This window comes from Oncorhynchus gorbuscha, linkage group LG04 (assembly GCF_021184085.1).
Source record: "Oncorhynchus gorbuscha isolate QuinsamMale2020 ecotype Even-year linkage group LG04, OgorEven_v1.0, whole genome shotgun sequence".
In the NCBI taxonomy this organism is placed as follows: domain Eukaryota; kingdom Metazoa; phylum Chordata; class Actinopteri; order Salmoniformes; family Salmonidae; genus Oncorhynchus; species Oncorhynchus gorbuscha.
Window position 1 is genome coordinate 54,227,521 of NC_060176.1, and position 25,912 is coordinate 54,253,432.

Below are 25,912 nucleotides of genomic sequence, written 5' to 3' on the forward strand. Positions count from 1 at the left end.
GTGTCTGCTCAAACGGTCAGACACAGACATGAGGGTGGTATGAGGGCCCGACGTCCACAGGTGGGGGTTGTGCTTACAGCCCAACACCGTGCAGGACATTTGGCATTTGCCAGAGAACACCAAGATTGGCAAATTCGCCACTGGCGCCCTGTGCTCTTCACAGATGAAAGCAGGTTCTCACTGAGCACGTGACAGACGTGACAGTCTGGAGACGCTGTGGAGAACGTTCTGCTGCCTGCAACATCCTCCAGCATGACCGGTTTGGCAGTGGGTCAGTCATGGTGTGGGGTGGCATTTCTTTGGGGGGCCACACAGCCCAAATGACTTACAGCTGTAATCGCAGCAAAAGGTGGCGCTACAAAGTATTAACTTAAGGGGGCTGAATAATTTTGCACGCCCAATTTTTCCGTTTTTGATTTGTTAAAAAAGTTTGAAATATCCAATAAATGTCGTTCCACTTCATGATTGTGTCCCACTTGTTGTTGATTCTTCACATAAAAATACAGTTTTATATCTTTATGTTTGAAGCCTGAAATGTGGCAAAAGGTCGCAAAGTTCAAGGGGCCGTATACTTTCGCAAGGCACTGTATCTATACCTTATCTCATGCCTTATTGGAATGGATTTATTGATAATATCTGTTGGGAAAAGTTTGGATGTTGCCACACACATACCTACTTGTTAACAAAATTAAGGAAGTTTCCTTTAAAATTATTCATAAATAATATCTTGCCAACCACTATATGAAGAGGTTTAAGGAAAACATCAACTCAAATTGCTCCTTTTATAATGATCACCCAGAAACAGTGTTGCATCTTTTTTGTCATTGTATTCATGTAAGAAAACTATGGCAAGACATCAGTAGATTTATAATTGAACACATTATGAAGATTTTACACTATTGTGAAAAAAATAAAAATAAAAGATGCAAAACTCTACTTCACTAAAAAAGAGATACGATTATTTAAAATCTCTCTGATAATACTCTAATTAGTTTTACTCCTTTTTGGTGACTTTGACATTGATGAACTAATATAGGGGTGTTTGTTTATTTATTTGCGCTCTATAGATTTACGGAAGTCGCTATCAGAACAAGAGGAAGGTAATTCAAATAGCCATTTTCCCCAATATTTGTTATGTGCGCGCACGCGCAAATGATCGTCATCCAGGTTATAGCTAGCCGCTAGCGAGTAGAAGAGATTGGAAGAACTGGAATAGCACGTAAAGGAGAACTCCAATCTAATTTTAGGGAGTTCCTCAAGTGTACCATGACGGTAAGTGCTTACAAAAGAACACAAAATACATCATCGACTTCATATAATAATTTAACTATTGCTATTTTAAAGATGTTGTTTCATCAAGATGGCGTCTCTCTGCCCGTGGCAGGCATAGCATTAGGAATTACAATACTGTAGTGGCAGCCATGTCTACAAGCCAGCGAGTTTAGGTTTGTTAGATAAATTAGCTAGCCATCTACAGATACTTTGGCCTGATAACCGTCATTAGCTAGTTAGGTTGCTTTTACCAGGTTGGCATGTCGTGTTGATTTAGTAAATAAATGGAAATTCTCCTTCATATAGTTATTGATCAAAGTTTGCTTGCACAGCCGTTATTTAAACCTAGCTAGCTAACGTAAGCTACACAGCTATCTATGTAATTTAGCAATGCATGAATGAGTGATGTTGTTTTGCCACTTGCAATCTAGCTAATTAATCTCTGTTTTAGAACGACCCCCCTTCATGCATTAACTGGTTTTGTAGCTCCGGTATGGACTACGTCCTCCCCTTTTATAGGTGTGCAACTTTAACAAACCAGCTGGCCATGGCCATCAGGATCTTCATTGGGTGTATTGGTAGGGTTGGAGCAAATGCCTGCATTGCCATTACCTGTCCAGGAGGAGGGCTTTTCACTTCTGAGCTTGCTTTTAGGGAAACAACTTTTTTTTTTGTGAATCCATGTTCGTGTAAGGGAGGTACAGTGTGTCCAGTTGCGTCGGTGTGACTGAATAACCTTGCCAAGAAACTTGTTGGGCCTCAGAACTAATGTCTAGGTTGCCTAAACATCCACGTTACCATGGTTACTCTATGGATATCAGTCTGTAAGTCGCTGTAAAAAATAAAAAAATAAAGTTCGTCTCTACAAGCCAGAATATTGAATACAATGATGACATTTTAAATGCACTTTACCGGTTGTCTGTGTTGTTGGTCCTTTTGGTGGTAGGACGTGTAGATTGGGTAACGACAGGAAAGTGTTGTTTACCTGACTTTTGGCGGCGCCGTTAGGTTCTGTTTGTATTTGCCATCACGTGATGCACAATATGTAAACAGCAGCCCAATGTAACAACGTTGTCCTTATGTAGGAGGTAATCTGAGACAAAATTTCAAATGTTATTAACCTATGCGTATTCCCTCGCAGTCAATGGAAGTGCTTGTGACTTGCTCATTCCTTGAACACTGCACCTGTATAACAAGAACCAGTTAGAAAATAGGAAATTAGTTTCCTAGTTCCGACTAAGCACTTAAACGCTGCAATATTGTGTGAATTGTTGAAAATACAAACCGATTTTCAGACCAGCATACTGAAAGTTGGATTAATAACACTCTTGATATTTTGTCCTAGATTACCTCCTACTTGAGGACAATATCAGCAGACAACAAAGTACGTTCAAAAGAAGTTTATTCAACAGTCTGACTTGTGATGGGATTGTTCACAAAAAGTGAGCCTACATGTTAGAGGCGAGAGTGGAGTGTTTTCCACTCTCGGAATTATAGAGGCTAATGTCTAGGCCTTAGCTCAATGTGTTAACACAGGCTTGAGTCGTCATTCATTTCCCCTCAAACCTAGTGGAGGGGACACCAATAACTATAAGGTTGAATAGTGTGTGTTTTCTTCGATTTAGGCACGTGACGCCGATTCGACTGATTTACTACCCTTGATGGGCTCTCTTTACATGGATAAAAGAAAACACATTATGGAATCATCCAAATCGCCCAGAAGCTCCAAACACCACCATTCACAATCGAGGTCACGCTCCAGGGACCGAAAGCGCAAATCAAGTAAGTTAAATGCACTGAATTTGATAACTCAAGCTACAAACATTATGCATTAACACTTTCAGGTCACTTAGTAGGTCACACATCCATCTTCAGATCCCAGGCCAACTGGTCATGGCATTTTGTCTTTTGACATAAATGTAGGGACAGAGCTGTACCTTGTTGTCAGAAATAGTCAAGTGCAAAACGTGATTCATCGGGTTCTAGACTGAGTGGAACTCTGGTCTAGTTGTATAACATATACCCAGCTTGCGTGTTATTTCCCGACCTGTGATTGTGTTCGGATTGGGAATGCGGCGTTTGCATCACCGAACAGTGCCCAATAAATAATTAAATCCTGTTGTTTGATTGGCATCCATATTTTATTTGGGGAGGGGAGAATAGAATCTAGTAACTGGATTTCATAATTTCTTGTGCACTGATAGGTAATGTAAGGGATGCCGGTGTAATCAAACTGTCTTCTGACTATGATATACAGTCATGGCCGAAAGTTTTGAGAATGACACAAATATTAATTCTCACAAAGTCTACTGCCTCAGTTTGTATGATGGCAATTTGCATATACTCCAGAATGTTATGAAGAGTGATAAGATGAATTGCAATTAATTGCAAAGTCCATCTTTGCCATGCAAATGAACTAAATCCCCCAAAAAACATTTCCACTGCATTTCAGCCCTGCCACAAAAGGACGAGCTGACATCTTGTCAGTGATTCTCTCATTAATACAGGTGTAAGTGTTGACGAGGACATGGCTGGAGATCACTCTGTCATGCTCATTGAGTTCGATTAACCTCTTGCTCCTACCTGACACGCAGGCGTCCCATCTAGACATGCAAATGCAAATGCGCTACTCTAAATGCTAATAGCACTCGTTAAAACTCAAACGTTCATTAAAATACACATGCAGGGTATTGAATTAAAGCTACACTCGTTGTGAATCCAGGCAACAAGTCAGATTTTTAAAATGCTTTTCGGCGAAAGCATGAGAAGCTATTATCTGATAGCATGTAACACCCCAAAAGACCCGCAGGGGACGTAAACAAAATAATTAGCATAGTCGGTGCTACACAAAACGCACAAATAAAATATAAAACATTCATTACCTTTGACCATCTTCTTTGTTGGCACTCCTAGATGTCCCATAAACATCACTATTGGGTCTTTTTTTCCCGATTAAATCGGTCCATATATAGCCTAGATATTGATCTATGAAGACTGTGTGATCAACGAAAAAAATAGCGTTTTATAACGTAACGTCATTTTTTAAATTAAAGAAGTCGACGATAAACTTTCACAAAACACTTCAAAATACTTTTGTAATGCAACTTTAGGTATTAGTAAACGTTAATAAGCGATCAAATTGATCACGAGGCGATGTATATTCAGTAGCTGTACGTCTGGAAATAATGTCCGGGTAAATCTCAACCAAAATATCCGGTCGGAGACCTGAAGAAATGGGCTGTCTCTTGTTCGTTTGACCAAGAAACAAATCGTAGGCAAATCATTTAACATTTACATTTAAGTCATTTAGCAGACGCTCTTATCCAGAGCGACTTACAAATGACAAGACTGTTGACATCGTGTGGAAGCTGTAGGTATTGCAACCTCGGCCCCATTTAATGTGGTTCACCTTTATCAATCGGTTGAAGTGGCGCATGGATATATTTTTCCATTTTCAGTGATCAGATTTTCCTGCACTTTTCGATGAAACGCACGTTCTGTTATAGTCACAGCCGTGATTGAACCAGTTTTATAAATGTCTGAGTGTTTTCTATCCACACATACTAATCATATGCATATACTATATTCCTGGCATAAGTAGCAGGGTGCTGAAATGTTGCGCAATTTTTAACAGAATGTTCGAAAAAGTAGGGGGTAGGAGTAACAGGTTAACAGACTGGAAGCTTCAAAAGGAGGTTGGTGCTGTGAATCATTGTTCTTCCTCTGTCAACCATGGTTACCTGCAAGGAAACACGTGCCATCATCATTGTTTTGCACAAAAAGGGCTTCACGGGAAAGGATATTGCTGCCAGTAAGATTGCACCTAAATCAACAATTTATGGGATCATCAAGAACTTCAAGGAGAGCGGTTCAATTGTTGTGAAGAAGGCTTCAGGGAGCCAAAGAAAGTCCAGGAAGTGCCAGGACCGTCTCCTAAAGGTGATTCAGCTGCCGGATCAGGGCAGCACCAGTACAGAGCTTGCTCAGGAATGGCAGCAGGCAGGTGTGAGTGCATCTGCACGCACAGTGAGGCGAAGACTTGGAGGATGGCCTGGTGTCAAGAAGGGCAGCAAAGAAGCCACTTTTCTCCAGGAAAAACATCCGGGACAGACTGATATTCTGCAAAAGGTACAGGGATTGGACTGCTGAAGACTGGGGTAAAGTCATTTTCTTTGATGAATCCCCTTTGTGATTGGAAAATAACTTGTCCGGAGAAGACCAGGTGAGCGCTACCATCAGTCCTGTGTCATGCCAACAGTAAAGCATCCTGAGACCATTCATGTGTGGGGTTGCTTCTCAGCCAAGGGTGTGGGCTCACTCACAATTTTGCCTAAGAACACAGCAGTGAATAAAGAATGGTACCAACACATCCTCCGAGAGAAACTTCTCCCAACCATCCAGGAACAGTTTGGTGACGAACAATGTCTTTTCCAGCATTATGGAGCACCTTGCCATAGGGCAAAAGTGATAACTAAGTGGCTCGATATTTTGGGTCCATGGCCAGGAAACTCCCCAGACCTTAATCCCATTGAGAAATTGTGGTCAATCCTCAAGAGGCAGGTAGACAAACAAAAACCCACAAATTCTGACAAACCCCAAGCATTGATTATTTAAGAATGGTCTGCCATCAGTCAGGATGTGGTCCGGAAGTTCATTGACAGCATGCCAGGGCGGATTGCAGAGGTCTTGAAAAAGAATGGTCAACACTGCAAATATTGACTCTTTGCATCAACTTAATGTAGTTGTCAATAAAGGTTTGACACTTATGAAATGCTTGTAATTATACTTCAGTATTCCATAGTAACATCTGACAAAAATATCTAAAGACACTGAAGCAGCAAACTTTGGAAATTAATATTTGTCTCATTCTCAACTTTTGGCCACGACTACAGTACCAGTCAAAAGATTGGGGACACCTACTCATTCAAGGGTTTTTCTTTATTTTTTACTATTTTCTATATTGTAGAATAGTGAAGACTTCAGAACTATGAAATAACACATGGAATTATGTGGTAACCAAAAAAGTGTAAAACAAATCTAAATATATTTGAGATTCCTCAAAGTAGCCACATTTTGCCTTGATGACAGCTTTGAACACTCTTGGCATTCTCTCAACCAGCTTCACCTGGAATGCTTTTCCAACAGTCTTGAAGGAGTTCCCACATGCTGAGCACTTGTTGGCTGCTTTTCCTTCTCTCTGCAGTCCAACTCATCCCAAACCATATCAATTCAGTTGAGGTTGGGTGATTGTGGAGATGCAGTATGCAAATATTGCGCCGCCATTTCCTGGTTGCAAAAATGTATCTAGTTGGTCTAATTTCAGTTTGTAACAAACTGAATAGTGTAAAGAATAATTCTACCGTCTAAACCGCTGTGAAATATCCTTTCAATAACCCCAAATATTGTATTTTCAGCAGTTTGAAGCTGGTGTACAAAACCGAATATAAATGGCGCAAAAATGAAACTTAAGAACTGGATGCATAGAAATAGCGCAGATAGAACAGACCTCATGCTTCTTGGACTTGCTTTCAATGAGTGATGAGTCTCTAACTCGCAATTCTATGTGAATTTGGTCGGGTCACCCCAAAAAGTGACATTGCAGCTTTAACTGGGTATATGACGGCGTGCGCTCCAGGGCTAAGGCAACCCTAATTTGAAGGTGCAATAGAATAGGTCACTGTTCTCACCAATCCGTTTTGTTACTTTTACAGGTGACAAAAAGCACAGACGAAGTCGGAGCAGGAGCAAAGAGGTAACTAATATTAGTTCATTTTAGTGAACTAAAGTACAGCATTGTCACCATCTTGAATGTCGTTAGTGTTTTGTCTTAGATCATGGTAAGTACCAAACAACAGTGTAGGCTATTTCACCTGAATCAAAGATTAAGAGATTAAGATGGGCATGGAATTAATTCAATTGAAGATTTTTTATTTTTTTATTTACATTAACTTATTCTTCTTGGACATCTGTCACTAAGTGTAGCTGTCCATACTAGATGGTGAAGATTGAATATGTAGGATATTTTTCTTTTGAATAAATCCTGTGTGTAGATCACATGATAACATTTCTACAATAAATCATACTCAGCGTGCTAAAGCACGAAGAGACACTGAACTGAAGACGCTGCTGACATAGCAAAATTATATGTCTACTACTCGGACAGGTAACTATCAGCCATTCAAATTCATACTTGCCTCATAGAATTAAGAAAATAAAGGAAATTACAGCCTTTTACTGGGTTCAATTCAAGCTGCATTGTTATTACAATTACTCAAAAGACAAACAGACTGCTGGCAGTAACCTTATTAATCCAATTCATTCTTAGCCTGCCTTTTGAAAGCTGCACTTGTAGATGGGGAAGGGAATGTAGTGTTACATGAACCAAAACAAAGGTATTAAAGCTGTCTCTTGAGATGATCTACGGTAACCTACATTGTGTTTAAGGCTTATAATACATGTACTTACCATGATATATTTGAAACAAAACTAAGTAGAAGTGGCTGTACTTACTTGGTGCACTTGAGTAGGTGGTGGACATGAAAAAACATATGCACTATAAGTTGGATCTACTAGTCTACATACACTGAACAAAAATATAAATGCAACATGTAAAGTGTTGGTTCCATGAGCTGAAATAAAAGATCCCAGAAATGTTCAATATGTGCGAAAAGTTTATTTCTCTCAAATTTTATGTACAAATTTGTTTGCGTCCCTGTTAATGAGGATTTCTCCTTTGCCAAGATAATCCATCCACCTGACAGGTGTGGCATGTCAAGATCCTTACACAGGTATATCTTCTGCTAGGGACAGTTAAAGGTCACTCTAAAATGTGCGGTTTTGTCACACAACACAATGCCACAGATGTCTCCAGTTTTGAGGAAGCGTACAATTGTCATGCTAACTGCAGGAATGTCCACCAGTGCTGTTGCCAGAGAATTGAATGTTAATTTCTCTACAATAAGCCGCCTCCAGCGTCATCCCAGAGAACTTGGCAGTACATCCAACCAGCCTCGCAACCGCAGACCACGTGTATGGCGTCGTGTGGTCGAGCGGTTTGCAGATGTCAACACTGAAAAGCATGCCCCATGGGGGCGGTGGGGTTATGGTATGGGAAGGCATAAGTTACGGACAATGAACACTTGCATTTTATCGATGGCAATTTGAATGCACAGGTACTGGTGAGACCCTGAGGCCCATTTTCGTGTCATTCATCCTCCGCCATCACCTCATGTTTCAGCATGACAATGCACGGCCTCATGTCGCAAGGATCTGTCCCGGTTCTTCCATGGCCTGAATACGGACCAGACATCACCCATTGAGAACATTTGGGATGCTCTGGATCAACATGTATTCCAGTTCCTGTCAACATCCAGCAACTATGCACAACCATTGAAGAGGAGTGGGACAACATTCCACAGGCCACAATCAACAGTCCGATCAACTCTTTGCGGAGATGTGTCGTGCTGCATGAGACAAATGGTGGTCACACCAGATACTAACTGCTTTTCTTATTCACGCCCCTACATTTTTTAAGGTCTCTGTGACCAACAGATGCCTATCTGTATTCCCAGTCATGTAAAATCCATAGATTAGGGCCTAATGAATATATTTAAATTGATTGATTTCGTTATGAACTGTAACTCTTAATTTAAATTACTGCGTTTTATATTTTTGTTCAGTATACATTGGAGTTGGAGGGCAATTCATTGAAACATTTCTCTCCAGTTAGTCTATCAAGCTGTGAAGACTATCAAGCTCCTTCGAGCCGTTTATACTTCTGACATACAGTGCATTCAGAAGTGAATAAGACCCCTTGACTTCTTCACATTTTGTAATGTAAGAGCCTTATTCTAACGTGTGTGGTATTTATGTGTATATATACTCAGCAAAAAAGAAACGTACCTTTTTCAGGACCCTGTCTTTCAAAGATAAGTTGTGAAAATCCTAATAACTTCAGATCTTCATTGTAAATGGTTTTAACACAGTTTCCCATGCTTTTTAAATGAACCATGAACAATTAATGAACATGCACCTGTGGAACGGTCGTTAAGATACTAACAGCTTACAGACGGTAGGTAATCAAGGTCACAGTTATGAATTCATAGGACACTAAAGAGGCCTTTTCTACTGACTCTGATAAACACCAAAAGAAAATGCCCAGGGTCCCTGCTCATCTGTGTGAATGTGCCTTAGGCATGCTGCAAGGAGTCATGAAGTCTGCAGATGTGGCAAGGACAATAAATTGCCATGTCTGTACTGTGCGACACCTAAGACTGCGCTACAGGACGGACAGCTGATCGTCCTCACATTGGCAGACCACGTGTAACAAAACCTGCACAGGATCGGTACATCCGAACATCACACCTGCAGGACAGGTACAGGATGGCAATAGCAACTGCCCGAGTTACACCAGTGCTCAGACTGTCCGAAATAGGCTGAGAGAGGCTGGACTGAGGGCTTGTTGGCCTGTTGTAAGGCAGGTCCTCACCAGACATCACCCGCAACACTCGTCTATGGGCACAAACCCACTGTCTCTGGACCAGACAGGACTGGCAAAAAGTGCACTTCACTGACAAGACGCGGTTTTGTCACACCAGGGGTGATGGTCGGATTCGTGTTTATCGTCAAAGGAATGAGCGTCACACCGAGGCCTGTACTCTGGAGCGGGATCGATTTGGAGGTGGAGGGTCCGTCATGGTTTGGGGCGGTGTGTCACAGCATCATCGGACTGAGCATGTTGTCATTGCAGGCAATCTCAAGCTGTGCGTTACAGGGAAGACATCCTCCTCCCTCATGTGGTACCCTCCCTGCAGGCTCATCCTGACATGACCCTCCAGCATGACAATTCCACCAGCCATACTGCTCATTCTGTGCGTGATTTCCTGCAAGACAGGAATGTCAGTGTTCTGCCATGGCCAGCGAAGAGCCCGGATCTCAAGCCCATTCAGCACGACTGTGACCTGTTGGATCGGAGGGTGAGGGCTAGGGCCATTCCCCCCCAGAAATGTCCGGGAACTAGCAGGTGCCTTGGTGGAAGAGTGGGGTAACCTCTCACAGCAAGAACTGGCAAATCTGACACAGTCCATGAGGAGGAGATGCACTGCAGTACTTAGTATCTGGTGTGGCCACCAGCTGCATTGGCTGTTACTTTTGATTTTGACCCCCCCTTTGTTCAGGGACACATTATTCAATTTTTGTTATGTATGTGGAACTTGTTCAGTTTGTCTGTTTATGTCTTGACACATGAAAACAAATATGTTACTTTGCTGAAAATAAATGCAGTTGACATTGAGGACATTTCTGTTTTTGCTGAGTTTATATATAAATATCATCAGTCTACACACAATACAAAGCAAAACCAGGTTTTAGAAATTTTTAAATGTATTAAGATTTTTTAAATGACATTTTACGTAAGTATTCAGACCCTTTACTCAATACTTTGTTGAATCACGTTTTGGCAGCGATTACAGACTCGAGTCTACTTTGGTATGACTCTACAATCTTGGCACAACTGTATTTGGGGAGTTTCTCCCATTCTTCTCTGCAGATCCTCTCCAGTGCTGTCAGGTTGGATGGGGAGCGTTGCTGAACAGCTATTTTCAGGTTTCTCCAGAGATGTTTGATCGGGTTCAAATCCGGGCTCTGGTTGGGCCACTCATGGACATTAAGACTTTTCCCGAATCCACTCCTGCGTTGTATTGGCTGTGTGCTTAGGGTTGTTGTCCTGTTGGAAGGTGATAATTTGCCCCAATCTGAGGTCCTGAGCGCTCTGGAGCAGATTTTCATCAATGATCTCTCTGTACTTTGCTCCGTTCATCTTTCCCTCGATCCTGACTAGTCTCCCTGTCCCTGCCTTTGAAAAACATCCTCATAGCATGATGCTGCAACCACCATTCTTCACCGTAGGTATGGTGCCAGGTTTGTTCCAGATGTGACGCGTGGCATTCATGCCAGAGAATCTTGGTTTCTCATGGTCTGAGAGTCTTTAGGTGCCTTTTAGGCAAACTCCAAGTGGGCTGTCATGTGCCTTTTTACTGTGGAGTGGCTTTCATCTGGCCTCTCTATTGTTAAGGCCTGAGTGCTGCAGCGATGGGAAAACCTTCCAGAAGGACATCCATTGGTGTAGAAAATATTAAACTAAATACTTCTCAGATACAGGAGCTTGTAAATTCAATTAGACTTTATTACAAAAGTAACAGAAGCCTAGCAGTTCCATGGAAAAACTGCCTCATTCTTTGTGCTTGGCTTTTATACAGTTTTACCCTTGCATAACATTGTCACTCCACTTTACGAATCATGTTATCTTACTAAGTTTCCGTTCTCTTATTGGCTCAGATATTGGGGCATAGATTCTATTAGTGGCGTGACATCCCTTAGCTAATGTTCCTGTCCTATATTATCTATGTATGATAACCCATGTGCGTGTCCAGTAGCCTTCACAAGATCAGACATGGCACAGACCAGGCACGTCTTGTTAGTCTACCTTGCCTCATCTACACAGATTCTGCTTACATTCTGTTTTTTACGTGTCCAATGGTCAATTCGATGTTGATCCAGCATAGTACACTCACATGGGCTTCAGCCTTCATTCTGCTTACACATGTCTAATATTTAAACTTATATTGCTTTATTTCTTCTATTTCAAAGAGAACAGTATCGGTACTGGGAATCATCAGATGACTGGAAAATCTCCTACACCATCTCCACAGAAGAACTCTAGAGCACGGTCAGAGTGACCATCTGGTTCTTGGTCACCTCCCTGACCATGGCCCTTCTCCCCTGATTGCTCTGTTTGACCGGGTGCACCAGCTCTAGGAAGAGTCTTGGTGGTTCCAAACTTCCTCCATTTAAGAATGATGGAGGTCACTGTTCTTGGGGACCTTCAATGCTGCAAACATTTTTTTGGTACCCTTTCCCGGATCTGTGCCTTGACACAATCGTGTCTCTGAGCTCTACGGACAATTCCTACGAACACATGGCTTGGTTTTTGCTCTGACATGCACTGTCGACTACGGGACCTTTTATATTAGACAGGTGTGTGCCTTTTTCTAAATCATGTCCAATCAATTGAATTCACCACAGGTGGACTCCAAGTTGAAGAAACATCTAAAGGATGATCAATGGAAACAGGATGCACTGGAGCTCAATTTCGAGTCTCATAGCAAATGGTCTGAATACTTATGTAAATGAGGTATTTCAGTTTTAAATTTGCTAAAATGTTCAAGCCTGTTTTTGCTTTGTCATTATAGGGTATTGTAGATTGATGATTAAAAAAAATTATTTAATCAATTTTAGAATAAGGATGTAACATAACAAAATATGGAAAAGGTCAAGGGGTCGGGAATACTTTCTGAAAGGCACTGTATGGTCGGTCGGTTTCTGGTGATAAGTCTAAATCTGTCTGAAATGAGCAAGAGTTCTCAACATGCTTTGGTATTTTCTGTATCAAACCGTTGTACTAACGCTCTTTGTTGCACTATTTTCCTGAAAGAGACAACTTCTTCTTAAAACAGGCACGAAGGAGGGACTCTGAGAAGCCATCAAAATCTCACAGCAAGTCTGATGAGCAGCCGGAGCAGACTGAGAGGGGCAGGGAGAGACTTTCTGCAGAGAATGGGGAGGAGCGACACCGGCGCAAAGACAAGAAGGGGCGGAGCCACTCCAGGTCACACTCACGGGACAGGTGGGTCTAGGTTCATGGAGATATGGTACATGCTGTATTGATATGTATTGAGACTAGTAACTGTAAACTGGGGAGCATTTTATTTTCACACTGTTTTAGACGTCATCGCAGCAGAAGTCGGGACAAACGGAGGTCGCGGTCCCCGCGGGAGAAGAAGAAGAGGGCCAGCTCCCGGTCGGGTTCAAAGACCAAACACCGCCACAGGAGCAGGAGCAAAAGCAGGTGGGTTTCTCTTGCTACTCTCCCTACCATTCTTTGTTTGTCTTTGATAACTATCTACCGCAGCCCTGACTACCTACCGGTCGGTCGTTACTAGTTACCACAACCACAAAGTCATAAACCCCACCCGTTTCTACACTTTCTCTTCTGTAATTTTAAATCTAACCACACTGCTGACCTTATGCCTAACACTACCTATAATTTTTGGTTTTATACATTTTTGCAATATAGCCCATTTTGACTTTGTCTGTGGTAACTAGTGGAAACCCTACCAGACAGCGCTCAACTTACTACTGTCCCCCACCCACTCATCCATGATGGTATTAATGCCGTTTTAAGTTCTCTGTTGTGTGCCGTGCCTCTATGTTGTCAGTACGTACTTCATGTTCCACTTCTCGTCAGTTTGATGGCTCGTTGCAGTGATGTATGACATCCAACAATCTGTTGATGTCACGTATTGCGGTTGAGAGCTTGCGCTTTGTATTTGCATAGCAATCACCATACAATTTCTCTCTCAGGGCTGTCACGGTTTTTCGACATGGCATCTTGTAGTCTGGTTCTAGATATGTCATTAGGGGGTTTTGAAGCTGACATCCTCGACCATTGACGATGGCTGCATTTCAACAGTAATCATTTCTGTTATCAGCGCTGTTATTTTCTTTCTCATTCCCTAATCACACTGCTACCAGCAACGGGTTGGGTCTCATGCTGACTGCCTTTCGACATTGCACCTATTCTGCCACTGTAGCTCCACCACAAAGTTTGCATTTCATCACCTTCTCATTTAACTTCTCAAAATATTGCCATACAGGACTTTGCTCCTGTCACTTCCCTGACTCACTCTGCCATTTTTCAAAATGTTAATGACGAGGACGTGCAGAGCACTTTATATCCATGGCAAATAATTTAAAAGCTTAATATCTCCTACTAACGTTACAGCATTGTTGCATTAGGTAATTGTTACTTTTTCCGATGATGGTCAGGACCTGTTAGTGGTAGTTTTGTGACTGTGGTTGTCATTTTTGTTTTAAAAAATGTAAAAAACAAATGGGGGGGGTAGGGATGTATTTTTCTATATGTTTACATGTTCACACCCCTATTGTTAACCACTCCTGTGTGCCTAATGTTTGCTCCTCTGTTTGTAACTGTGTGTGTGAGAATGCATATCTTTTTGTGGATCTTGAAATGCTAGGATGTCTCTTTAGGGAGCGGAAAAAGAAGACTGATAAGGTGCGCAGAAAAGAGAAGAGTCGTAGCAGGTCTGTGAGCCCCCCTGCTTTCCGGGGCAGAAACACTGCCATGGACGCACAGGAGGCGTTGGCCAGAAGGTACTGCAGTGGTTTAGAGCAGGGGTGTCAAAGTCAAATGGACGGAGGGCCAAATAAAAAATTTAGCTACAAGCCGAGGGCCGGACTGTTCGAATGTTCATTGAAATTTTTTTAAATGACGCATATAGTCTAGTGAACCTAATTGAACCTACTGAAAACCTAACAAATATATTCCAATATGATCAGATAAATAAAGCAATATTTTCTTATGGCTCTGTCAGTAATCTTTAATTTTCAACAGACACAAAAGACAAATTTCCTTTATATAAAAATCCCCATAACATGAACATTAAATGAAAGAAACCGGTATTCAAGGCACCATCAGTAGCCTATATTTTCTATTTTAGCAAAAGTGGGCTAAATTTACTTCAAAGAAAAAAACAATAATAGCAATTTTCTATCATCCACTCAACTGAAATATTTTTAAAATATAATTGGATTGAAATACAATAAAATAAAGTGCAAAAATCTATTAATCAAAAACAACACTTTGTTTAAGGAGAAGTAACATGCAGTGAAAACAAATATTAAACTTTAACTTTTAAACTTGAACTGAGTAAAAACTCTAAATATGTGATTGCACAGTAATGTTCACTTGTTTGAGGTTGAGGGTGATACTTGGTGGTGTCCCATCTTTTCCACAAGTTCATCAATGTTCGGGGTAAGGCTCTGAGCTGAGGAAATCCTCAGAATTGAGTGGAGGTGTTCAGCAGTAAGTCGACTTCTGTGTGATGTTTTGTTCAAGTTCATCAAAGAAAACAGTTGTTCACACAGGTATGTGCTGCCAAACATAGACAACGTTTGAGCAGCCTGGATGCGCAGCTGGGGCATTGTGTCGGGGAGGAAACGGGCGAACTCCGCAGCACCCACTGCCGCATATTTTGCCCTCAGTGCATCATTGCATTGGAGGTCAATCAACTCCATTTGGAGGTTTGGTGGTGAGCTTTCCACGTCAACAGCAAATGGGTTACCGAGCAGTTCCAACCTGCTTTTTTGTGCTTCAAAGTCAGCAAATCGGCGTCGAAAGTCAGCGGCAAGCATACCTATTTTATCAGCCAACTGTGCGCTCGGGAACGCACTGGTAGAGAGCTTCTCTTTCATGGTCTGGCAGCTGGGAAAGTGGCTCAAATTTTCTTTCCGCATCTGCGTCTCCCACAGAGTCAGTTTGGTTTTAAATGCCTTCACTGTACTGTACATATCAGAGATGACACGATCCCGACCCTGCAGCTGCAAGTTCATTGCATTCAGATGACTCGTAATGTCACACAGAAAAGCCATTTCACACAGAAACATTTCGTCTCGGAGTTGTGTTGTGTCTTTCCCTTTGCTGTCCAAGAACAGACAAATCTCCTCACGAAGCTCGAAACATCTTTGAAGCACCTTTCCCTGGCTTAGCCATCGCACCTCTGTGTGATAAGGCAAATCACCATGCTCCGTTTCTAACTCCGTCAGAAATGCCTTGAACTGGCGGTGATTCAAACCTTTGGCTCTGATAAAGTTAACTGTGCGCGTGATGATGCTCATTACATGCTCCATTTTCAAGGCTTTACCGCACAACGCTTCCTGGTGTATGATACAATGATAAGCTGTCAGCTCACCTGTCGCGTTTTCCTCTTGCATCTTTTCCCGTATCTTTTCCACCAGTCCGCTCCTGTGTCCACACATCGCAGGTGCTCCGTCGGTTGTCAAACCCACAAGTTTTTCCCAAGGCAGCTCCATCTCATTTACACATCTTGACACCTCTTCATACAAATCATGCCCCGTAGTTGTGCCATGCATAGGACGTAAAGCCAAAAACTCCTCTGTCACGCTTAGGCTGGAGTCCACTCCGCGGATGAAAATTGACAACTGGGCAATGTCAGAAATGTCGGTGCTCTCATCCACAGCCAAGGAATATGCAATGAAATCTTTTCCCTTTTTCACAAGCTGCTCTTTTAGATTGATGGACAACTGGTCTACTCTCTCGGCAATGGTGTTTCTGCTCAGACTCACATTTAAAAAGAGTTGCCTTTTTCTGGGCAAACTTCGTCACAAACTTTAATCATGCAGTTTTTGATGAAATCCCCCTCCGTAAATGGCCGGGCTGATTTAGCGATCTCTTCTGCCAAAATAAAACTGGCCTTGACAGCAGCCTGGCCTTGTGATTTGGCTTTTTTGAACAGAGCCTGTCGAGATTTGAGGCCTCGTTTTAATTCCTCTGCCTTTTGTAGCCTTTGTTCCATGTCCATATTCTTGTTGTTGTCCGCGTGTTTCGTTTCATAATGTCGTCTCAGATTATACTCTTTCAGTACCGCCACACTTTCTCCACACAGAAGACACACAGGTTTTCCAGCTACCTCCGTGAACAAATACTCAGACTCCCACCTTGTTTGAAACCCCCGGTTCTCAGTGTCCACCTTCCGTTTTGCCATTTTTGATGGGTATCTGAAAGTTAATTTTACTGTGATGCTGACAACTGCTGTGCCAATAAATATTGAAATGAAGCAGCCTACTGCTCGGTGCGTCACCGTTGCATTGTGGGAAATGTAGTATTGGTGCGTGTAAAAGATCTGCGGGCTGCCGGCTTGCTGCGGTCTGCGGGCCGGTTCTAATAATAAATCAAGATCATCCCAGGGGCCGTAAAAAACCTTCTCGCGGGCCGGATGTGGCCCGCGGGCCTTGACTCTGACATATGTGGTTTAGAGGAACTGTGACTTGAAGATTTGTTTGTTGAGTGTCTGTTGGGTAGGTCATGTTTTAATGTCACGTGCACCAGTACAGTGAAATTCCTTTCATAACCTCTCTGGGATATGTGGGATGCTAGCGTCCCAACCTGACCAAAGCAGAGTGCCAAATTCAAATACTATAAAATCAAACTTTCATTAAAGCACACATGTAAGATGCCAAATTAAAGCTACAAGTGTTGTGAATCCAGCCAACATGTCAGATTTCAAAAAGGCTTTTCGGCGAAAGCAAACGATGCTATTATCTGAGGATAACACCTCCGTAAACAAAAGAGAAAGCATATTTCAAACATGCAGGCGCGACACACAACGCAGAAATAAAAAATATAATTCATGCCTTACCTTTGACGAGCTTCTTTTGTTGGCACTCCAATATGTCCCATAAATATCACATGTTCCTTTTGTTCGATTAATTCTGTCGATATATATCCAAAATGTCCATTTATTTGGTGCATTTGATCCAGAAAAACACAGGTTCCAACTTGAGCAACGTGACTACAAAATATGTCAAGTTACCTGTAAACGTTGCTAAAACATTTCAATCTCCTTTTGTAATGCAACTTTAGGCATTTTTTAAAATGTAAATAATTGATAAAATTGAAGACTGGATGATATGTGTTCAATACAGGAAGAAAACATACTGAAGCATGCTTTCTGGTCACGCACCTCTAACAGTACACTTCAGGTGACCCTCGTTCAAGATGGCCGTACTTCTTCATTACACAGAGGAATAACCTCAACCAATTTCTAAAGCTTGTTGACATTCAGTGGAAGCGATAGGAACTGCAAGAAGGTCCTTTAGAAATCAGGATTCCCAATGAAAACCCATTGAAAAGAGTGACCTCAAACAATCTGAATGGTTTGTCCTCGGGGTTTCGCCTGCTAAATAAGTTATGTTATACTCAGACATGATTCAAACAGTTTTAGAAACTTTAGTTTTCTATCAAAATCTACTAATAATATACATATCTTATTTTCTGGGGATGAGAAGCAGGTAATTGAGTTTGGGCATGCATTTCATCAGGATGTGAAAATACCCCTCTGTCATCAAGAAGTTAACTCCAAACCCAACAATGCAGTAATCAAAATCAATGTTGCACCAAAAATAACATCAGAACAAAAACATACCAGAAATGGAAATGAATAAGAACACAAGAAGGTAAGTAGCTATATACAGGGTCAGATCCAATACCATATTTAAAATGTGCAGGGATACTGGAGTGATCGAGGTAGATATTGTACAGTGCATTCGGAAAGTATTCAGACCCCTTCCCCTTTTCAATATTTTGTTATGTTACAGCCTTATTCTAAAATGTATTAAATAAAAATCCTCTATCTACATACAATGCCCCGTAATGACAGTGAAAACAGGTGTTTAGACATTTATGATCATTTATTTAAAAAGATAAAAACACACCATATTTACATAAGTATTTCGACCCTTTATGCGACTCGGAATTGAGCTCAGGTGCATCCTGTTTCCATTGATCATCCTTGAGATGTTTCTACAACTTGATTGGAGTCCACCTGTGGTAAATTCAATTGATTGGACATGATTTGAAAAGGCACACACCTGTCTATATAAGGTCCCACAGTTGACAGTGCATGTCAGAGCAAAAAACAAGCCATGAGGTTGAAGGAATTCTCTGTAGAGCTCCTAGACAGGATTGTGTTGTGGCACAGATCTGGGGAAGGGTATCAAAAACATTCTGCAGCATTGAAGGTCCCCAAGAACACAGTAGCCTCCATTCTTAAATGGAAGAAGTTTGGAAGAACCAAGACTCTTCCTAGAGCTGGTCGCCTGTTCAAACTGAGCAATCAGGGGAGAAGTGCCTTGGTCGGTAAGGTGACCAAGAATGTGATTGTCACTCTGCAGAGCTCCAGAGTTTGTCTGTGGAGATGGGAGAACATTCCAGAAGGACAACCTTCTCAACATCCTTGATGTTTCTACAACTTGATTGGAGTCCACCTGTGGTAAATTCAAATCATTGGACATGATTTGGAAAGGCACACCTGTCTATAATACTCCACCAATCATACCTTTATGGTAGAATGGCCAGACGGAAGCCACTCCTCATAAGTCACATGACAGACCGCTTGGAGTTTGCCAAAAGGCACTTAAAGGACTCTGGCCATGAGAAACAAGATTGAACTGTTTGGCCTGAATTTCAAGTGTCACATCTAGAAGAAACTTGGCACCATCCCTACGGTGAAGCATGGAGCTGTGGGTATGTTTTTTTACAGCAATAGGGACTGGGAGACTAGTCAGGATTGAGGGAAACCTGAACGGAGCAAAGTACAGAGATCCTTGATGTAAAACATGATTGCCCCAGACTGAGGTCCTGAGCAAAGGTTCACCTTCCAACAGGACAACAACCCAAACACGCAGCCAAGACAATGCAGGAGTGGCTTCAAGACAAGTCTCTGAGTGGCCCAGCCAGAGCCCGGACTTGAACCCGATCAAACATCTCTGGAGAGACCTGAAAATAGCTGTGTGGCGACACTCCATTCAACCTAACTGCTTGAAAGGATCTGCAGAGTAGAATGGGAGAAACTCCCCAAATACAGGTGTGCCAAGCTTGTAGCATCATACCTAAGACTCGAGGCTGTAGCCGCTGCCAAAGATGCTTCAATAAAGTAATGAGTAAATGGTCTGAATACTTGTGCAAATGTGATATTTCAGTTTTTATTTAATTATAACTATTATTTAAAAATAATTGAACCAATTTTAGAACAAGGCTGTAACATAACAATGTGGAAAAAGTCCAGGGGTCTGAATACTTTCCGAATGCACTGTACATAGGACTAATTTGTTGTATTACTTGTGAGGCACAGCTGAGTGAGCTTAATATTATTTTTAAAAATGTACCTGACTGAAGGCCTGCATCTGTTCAGACTGTTCTCATCCGACTCACCGTCCCTCCGCTCTCCCTCCCTCCACTGAGAAAAGGGGACACAGACTTCCAGCTGATGGTGCAACTTAAGAGTCCCTACATTATTTCTGCCTTGTGCAGAAATTCATGTCACTCCTATGACCAGAGAAAGTGAAATATTCCTTCAAATGGAAAAAAAACCCAACCCGCTAATAATAACAGCGCAAACTTATCGGAACATTTTGCTATAGTCGTTCACTGCTGCTGCAGTGCTGGTTGTAGCTTCACTGGAATTAAGGTAGATGCACATTTTTATGGCTTATGAAAGTGTGTTTAATGCTGAATAACAACTTAGTCAATAAAACAGCAGCTCATTGCTCTATTCGTTGAGTCTCGTAGTCATCTCACAGTATTAACTTTGGTGTGCGTTCGAGTCTTCTTTTTAGTCTATGGCCAGCTGTAGGCCTATAGGTGCATTTTAATTAAAAAATAAAGACCTCAAGGCTTTAATCGTTGGGTTTTCTACAGAAATGTTTGATCGACCGGGAATGCTTTGGAGATCGACCAGTCGATTGCGATCGACCGGTTGGTGACCACTGGTCTAGGATGATGGAGTTGTGTGCATAACCAGCCTCAAAGCCCTTCATGATTACAGATGTGAGTGCTACAGGGTGGTGGTAGTCATTGTGGCATGAAGCCTTAGTTCTTGGGAACAAACATTATGGTAGTGGGATTTCAGACAGGGGACAAGGAGAGGTTGAAAATTTAACATGAATATGCCTGCCAGCTGATCTGCACATGCTCCGAGAACGCGCCTTAGAATGCCTTCCAGCCCTGCCGCCTTGAGTGTTGACCTGATTGACCTTACACGTGTCGGCCTCAGAGCGAGCTCTCCCAGTCCTCGGGGTCGGTGAGGGTGCTCACGCATGGTATGGTGTTATTGTCTACGCATTCATAAGATGCATTGAGTTCATCTGGAAGAGAGGCATCATTGGGCAGATCACAGTTGGGTCTTCCCCTGCCTCATGCATTGGAACCTTTTGTAGTATGATTCCGCCTAATTCCTATATTGCTGCTTGGAGGTCATATCGGGACTTCTTGTACTTAAAGTAGCAGACAATCTGCTCCTAAAGCCTGGCTGACATATGAACACTCTTTGCTTGCCTTTATCTCCAGGTTGGAAAGGGCAAAGAAACTGCAAGAGCAGAAAGAAAAGGAGATGTTGGAGAAACGGCAGCATCAGGAGGTACCTGCAGGTGAGACGCTCTCCTCGGCCATCAATTACACCTACAAAAAATGTAATCCGTGAATAAAACCATAGAAACGTGTCACTAACATAGACCCACTTTGTTTTTTTGCATTTCTAGTTCCAGCTCCCCTGCTGTCTGACACAGTAGTAGTTGCTGCTGCAGTTGCTACCAACCCTGTCCTCAATGTGGCAGCTCTTCTGGCCTCAGGGACCCAGGTCACGCCCCAGATCGCCATGGCAGCGCAGATGGCAGCCCTACAAGCCAAAACCTTGGCAGAGACTGGCATTGCTGTGCCCAGTTATTACAATCCCTCTGCTGTCAACCCCATGAAGTTTGCAGAGCAGGAGAAGAAAAGGAAGAAGCTCTGGCAGGGAAAGAAGGAAGGGGTAAGATTTTATGCTATGTAGTGAAATACGTAGAGCACTGGTTATTTGATGGAGCAGATTCTTTACTTTGTAACATCCGGAATGTAGAACTAGTGACTTAATGAAAATAAATATTGAGGAAAAACATGCAACTTCGCTTATGGTGGCATGATTGTTGCAAGTTACTAATACATGCAAAATGTTTGTTTTGAAGGACAAGTCACAGACAGCTGAGTTGTGGGAGAAGCTGAACTTCGGAAATAAGGACCAAAATGTTAAATTTCGTAAACTGATGGGCATCAAAGTATGTTTAACAGAGTCCTTTTATTTTCTCATTTGAGTGTGTACCATGCTGCAGAGCCTTGCATTTCTAACACTGTGGTTTCTGTCCTGTCAGGGGGAAGAGGAAGGTGAGACCTCAAAGCCACTCAATGACGAAGGCCTGAAGACCCTGCAGCAGCAGGAGGAGATGTTCCATAACCTGGACGTTCAGTATGAGATGGCCAGGTCCCAGACCCACACTCAAAGAGGCATGGGACTAGGCTTCGGCACTTCATTCTCACGGGGCATGGACACCATCTAATGCCAAACCATGCACTGGCTTGCCCTTGCTTTCTTTCTCATTGGTCTCTCCACTCACAGCTAGCACTCAAGTTTGCATGAATGTTGTTGCATTGGATCTGTAATTTTATTTAGAAACAATCTCACGTCTTTTAAACATTCTCATGTAAATAGATGCTGAGTTTTCCTCAGTGTACATATTTTCTGAATTATGCAATAGTTTAATGACAGTCATGCTGGCTGGATTTAGATTTGTTTGAGAAATGTGATTGCATATCTGTTTTTTACAAAAAAAAATGTATATATTTTGGATTGTTTGAAATGGAACATTATGTAGATCAAGTAAAATTATTCTGTTTAAGTTAATTTACCAAGTTTCTTTACAAATTGATCTGAATCCTAATCTCAACATGTAGTGTCATCTTTGTTTCCTTTCTACTGAATGGGAATGTAGTGAAACAGTGGATCATATTACTAAGATGTCTACTAGGCATCTGATGGTTTCATGGAAAGAATGAACAATAAACTTACATATGTTCTTGAAATAAAAGTCAATTTGTGTTGAAGTGGTCCCAGGTGTTTGTTTTGGCCATAAATGCTTTTTACAAAGCAACAAAAAATTGTTGTTGACTGTATTTCCAAGGGTCTTTGCTGAGAGAAGATGCAAACAGCATTGAGTCATTAACACTGGAACATGAATAGTAAAATGTGCACTTAGACTTAATTGGGAAATTTAAGTCCATTAACAACAAATGACATGACTGCTCTTGAGGACATGGATCAGGCTCAATTATTGCCAAATAATTTAATAAAATGCCCCTTCACAATAGCCTGGTGGAATATCAATTGTAAATTACAATTTGTGATCTCAAACCCAGTGGTAAAATTCATCAAGCAGTCCCAAATGTTCTCTAATGTAATTTCTGGTGCAGGTAGCCTTCATGTCTCTGGAGCCCACTTTTGGTACCAGGCTAAAATCTACTTGCATATTAGTAAAATGTCATTAAGGTAACAATATTTCTACTGGAGTAGGATATTTCAGTGCTCTTTCCACCCCTGCATGACTCCAACTGCCTGCCTTTACTGTATAAAAAGACCACTTGTGGCATCCAGTGAAAATCACCCTTTTGGTTCCTGTGAGGGGGTCTAGTCAAATCAGCTTTAGTGATTCAGAAACAACAGGGAACACTACAAGAGTACACTACAGACTATTGAGATGGAATTGGAACAGATCAAATATGAACTGGTCTTTTCCATGACCTACATGATCTGTGTATACTGAGGTTAATGTGGAATTATTGGATATGGAATGACTTAGAACTGTCAGACCCGACTCGGCTTTCATTGTTCAATGTATGTCACCATGTACAGTTATGCATGGTTTTGAAAAATTGCCACGGCTGGTGAATTTAAATGTAGTTCAGTGTATTGTACTGTTGTATATAACTATATAGTTTGAGATTAGAGGAGGCAGTCTGCTCAAGATAGATGGTCATTTTGGACCATGTCAAATGTAGCCTGAAATCCAGTCTGTTTGTGCTAACATTACTCTCCTCGCTAGTCCTGTTTGGCATGACAAGAACTGGCAAGGGGTGGAATGTTAGCTTGAAATCCATTCTGTTTGTGCTATGTCAAATTGTCCTTGGGTTTCAACTGTACTGTGGCTACATGACAATCCTGCTACTGTCAACCCATGATGTTTGAAGAGCAGGAGAAGAAAGGGAAGAAGCTCTGGCAGGGAAACAAGGAAGGGGTAGGATTTTATGCTATACAGAGAATGTAGAGCACTGGTTATTTGATGGATTAGATTATCTTTACTTTGAAATTGTCCACTGTCAACTTAAAAAATTGTTTTATAGCACCAATATACAAAACAAATCTAAATGTTTGTTAGCAGGGTAATTATTAAATGAGATGCCATCAGCCAAAACTTCCAGGGGTGATGCGGGGCACTTGTTGGTTGTTTGGAATTAAATAGTCTTCTGTAGGTACATAGTTACAATATGGTGACAATGTAATAACATCAAATAAAAAATATCAGCTTGGTAATGTTTCTGTATTGGTGTATGGGACACTTAAAGAAGTGTGTTATGCCTGTATGTTACAACAAAAAATACATCTGTACACAATGTATTTTAAATTTTTATTTAAAAAAATACATTATATGCAGTGCAATTGTCAGTTATCACGGGTTAACCCTGAAGTAATGGAATCTAGGCCCGTAACGGTTTTCTTGGTGTGGTGAAGGAAAGTCGGACCAAACTGCAGCGTGTAGATTGCGATCCATGTTTAATAATGAACAAAAAAACGTAACACGAATCTAAAACACAAACACTACAAAACGTAACGAAAACCGAAACAGCCTATACTAGTGAAAACTAACATAGACAGGAACAAGGACACTAAAGACAATCACCCACAACACAACCAAAGAATATGGCTGCCTAAATATGGTTCCCAATCAGAGACAACGATAAACACCTGACTCTGATTGAGAACCACTCCAGACAGCCATAGACTCTGCTAGATCACCCCACTAGCTACAATCCCACTATATACCAAAACGCCAAGACAAAACACACCACAATACAAAAACCCCATGCCACACCCTGGCCTGACCCAATACATAAAGATAAACACAAAATACTTCGACCAGGGCGTGACACCGTGTAACATAGACCAGCACAGGCTCATTTCGATCATTGTATCCTGTGTTTAAAGTTGTCCAATTTGGATTTGGTATGAAAAGTCTGATGGGATTTCAATCCTTTGTCCTCTCACTGTGTAACAAAACATGCTGTCAACACCTGCCACGCATGTTGACTATGTCCATCCACACTAGATAGGATCATCACCCGCAGCTTAAAATAGCAAAACCAACTGTGAACCAACTATATTGAAGTTGCACTATGCAGAAATTGCTCTGCCATTTCCTGTTTTCTAATAATAATAATATAATAATAATAATAATATATGCGATTTAGCAGACGCTTTTATCCAAAGCGACTTACAGTCATGTGTGCATACATTCTACGTATGGGTGGTCCCGGGGATCGAACCCACTACCCTGGCGTTACAAGCGCCATGCTCTACCAACTGAGCTACAGAAGGACCACTGGAATAGTTCTCGAAGCACTTCAAGAGCAAAAAACAAACAAGCAATATATAGTATCATGACAGGTCTACCAATAGAGGCCAAGCCTTTGAATGCTAATTCCTCTGAAGATTGAGAGGGTCCGTTCATGGCTTGAGCAGAGGGGGCTGGTCAGAGGATGGTAGATGATAGTGATGGAGCCTGCAGATGAGCAGAGGGCAAGTCTGGGGACCAGACTGAGTCTTATAGCCACTGGACTTTTCCTCTTCCACTCTGTAGCACCCACTTGGGTGATGCCCCAGCAGCTCGAGTGCCAGAAAACTCACCACACAGTTCAGAATAGTGGCTAGTTGTCCTCATTACGAGCCCTCTGCCTCAGCACTGCTATATTCCTCAATCTCCCATTCCCCCCATGCTTCAAGCCACTCCTGAAATTATGTTATCAAAAGATTAGGAACTGGCAGCCAGGTTAAACAAAAAAGTGTCCAGATGCATTTTTCAAACAAAAACATTAGTAAGCTAGCCAAAACAAAAACGATTTATC

At 41.8% G+C, this 25,912-nt stretch overlaps 1 protein-coding gene across 4 annotated transcripts; it reads left to right on the top strand.

Moving 5' to 3' along the window:
* Positions 1 to 1,128: 1,128 nt before the first annotated feature.
* On the top strand, positions 1,129 to 22,845 carry LOC124034298 (arginine/serine-rich coiled-coil protein 2-like). Of its 4 annotated transcripts, none has more exons than XM_046347295.1 (10): positions 1,129 to 1,272; positions 2,898 to 3,054; positions 6,984 to 7,024; positions 12,786 to 12,955; positions 13,055 to 13,177; positions 14,380 to 14,502; positions 21,275 to 21,354; positions 21,466 to 21,734; positions 21,928 to 22,017; positions 22,111 to 22,845. In XM_046347295.1, exons 1-10 carry the CDS (start codon positions 1,267 to 1,269, stop codon positions 22,294 to 22,296), a joined length of 1,245 nt encoding a protein of 414 aa, XP_046203251.1. In that variant the 5' UTR covers positions 1,129 to 1,266; the 3' UTR covers positions 22,297 to 22,845. The 4 variants fall into 4 exon arrangements, with proteins under 4 accessions (XP_046203251.1, XP_046203253.1, XP_046203254.1 ...); XM_046347297.1 differs by lacking the exon at positions 1,129 to 1,272 and adding an exon at positions 7,360 to 7,435 and having other exon boundaries at positions 2,956 to 3,054; positions 12,764 to 12,955; positions 14,367 to 14,502; XM_046347298.1 differs by lacking the exon at positions 1,129 to 1,272 and adding an exon at positions 7,360 to 7,435 and having other exon boundaries at positions 2,956 to 3,054; positions 14,367 to 14,502.
* The last annotated feature ends 3,067 nt before the right edge of the window (positions 22,846 to 25,912 follow it).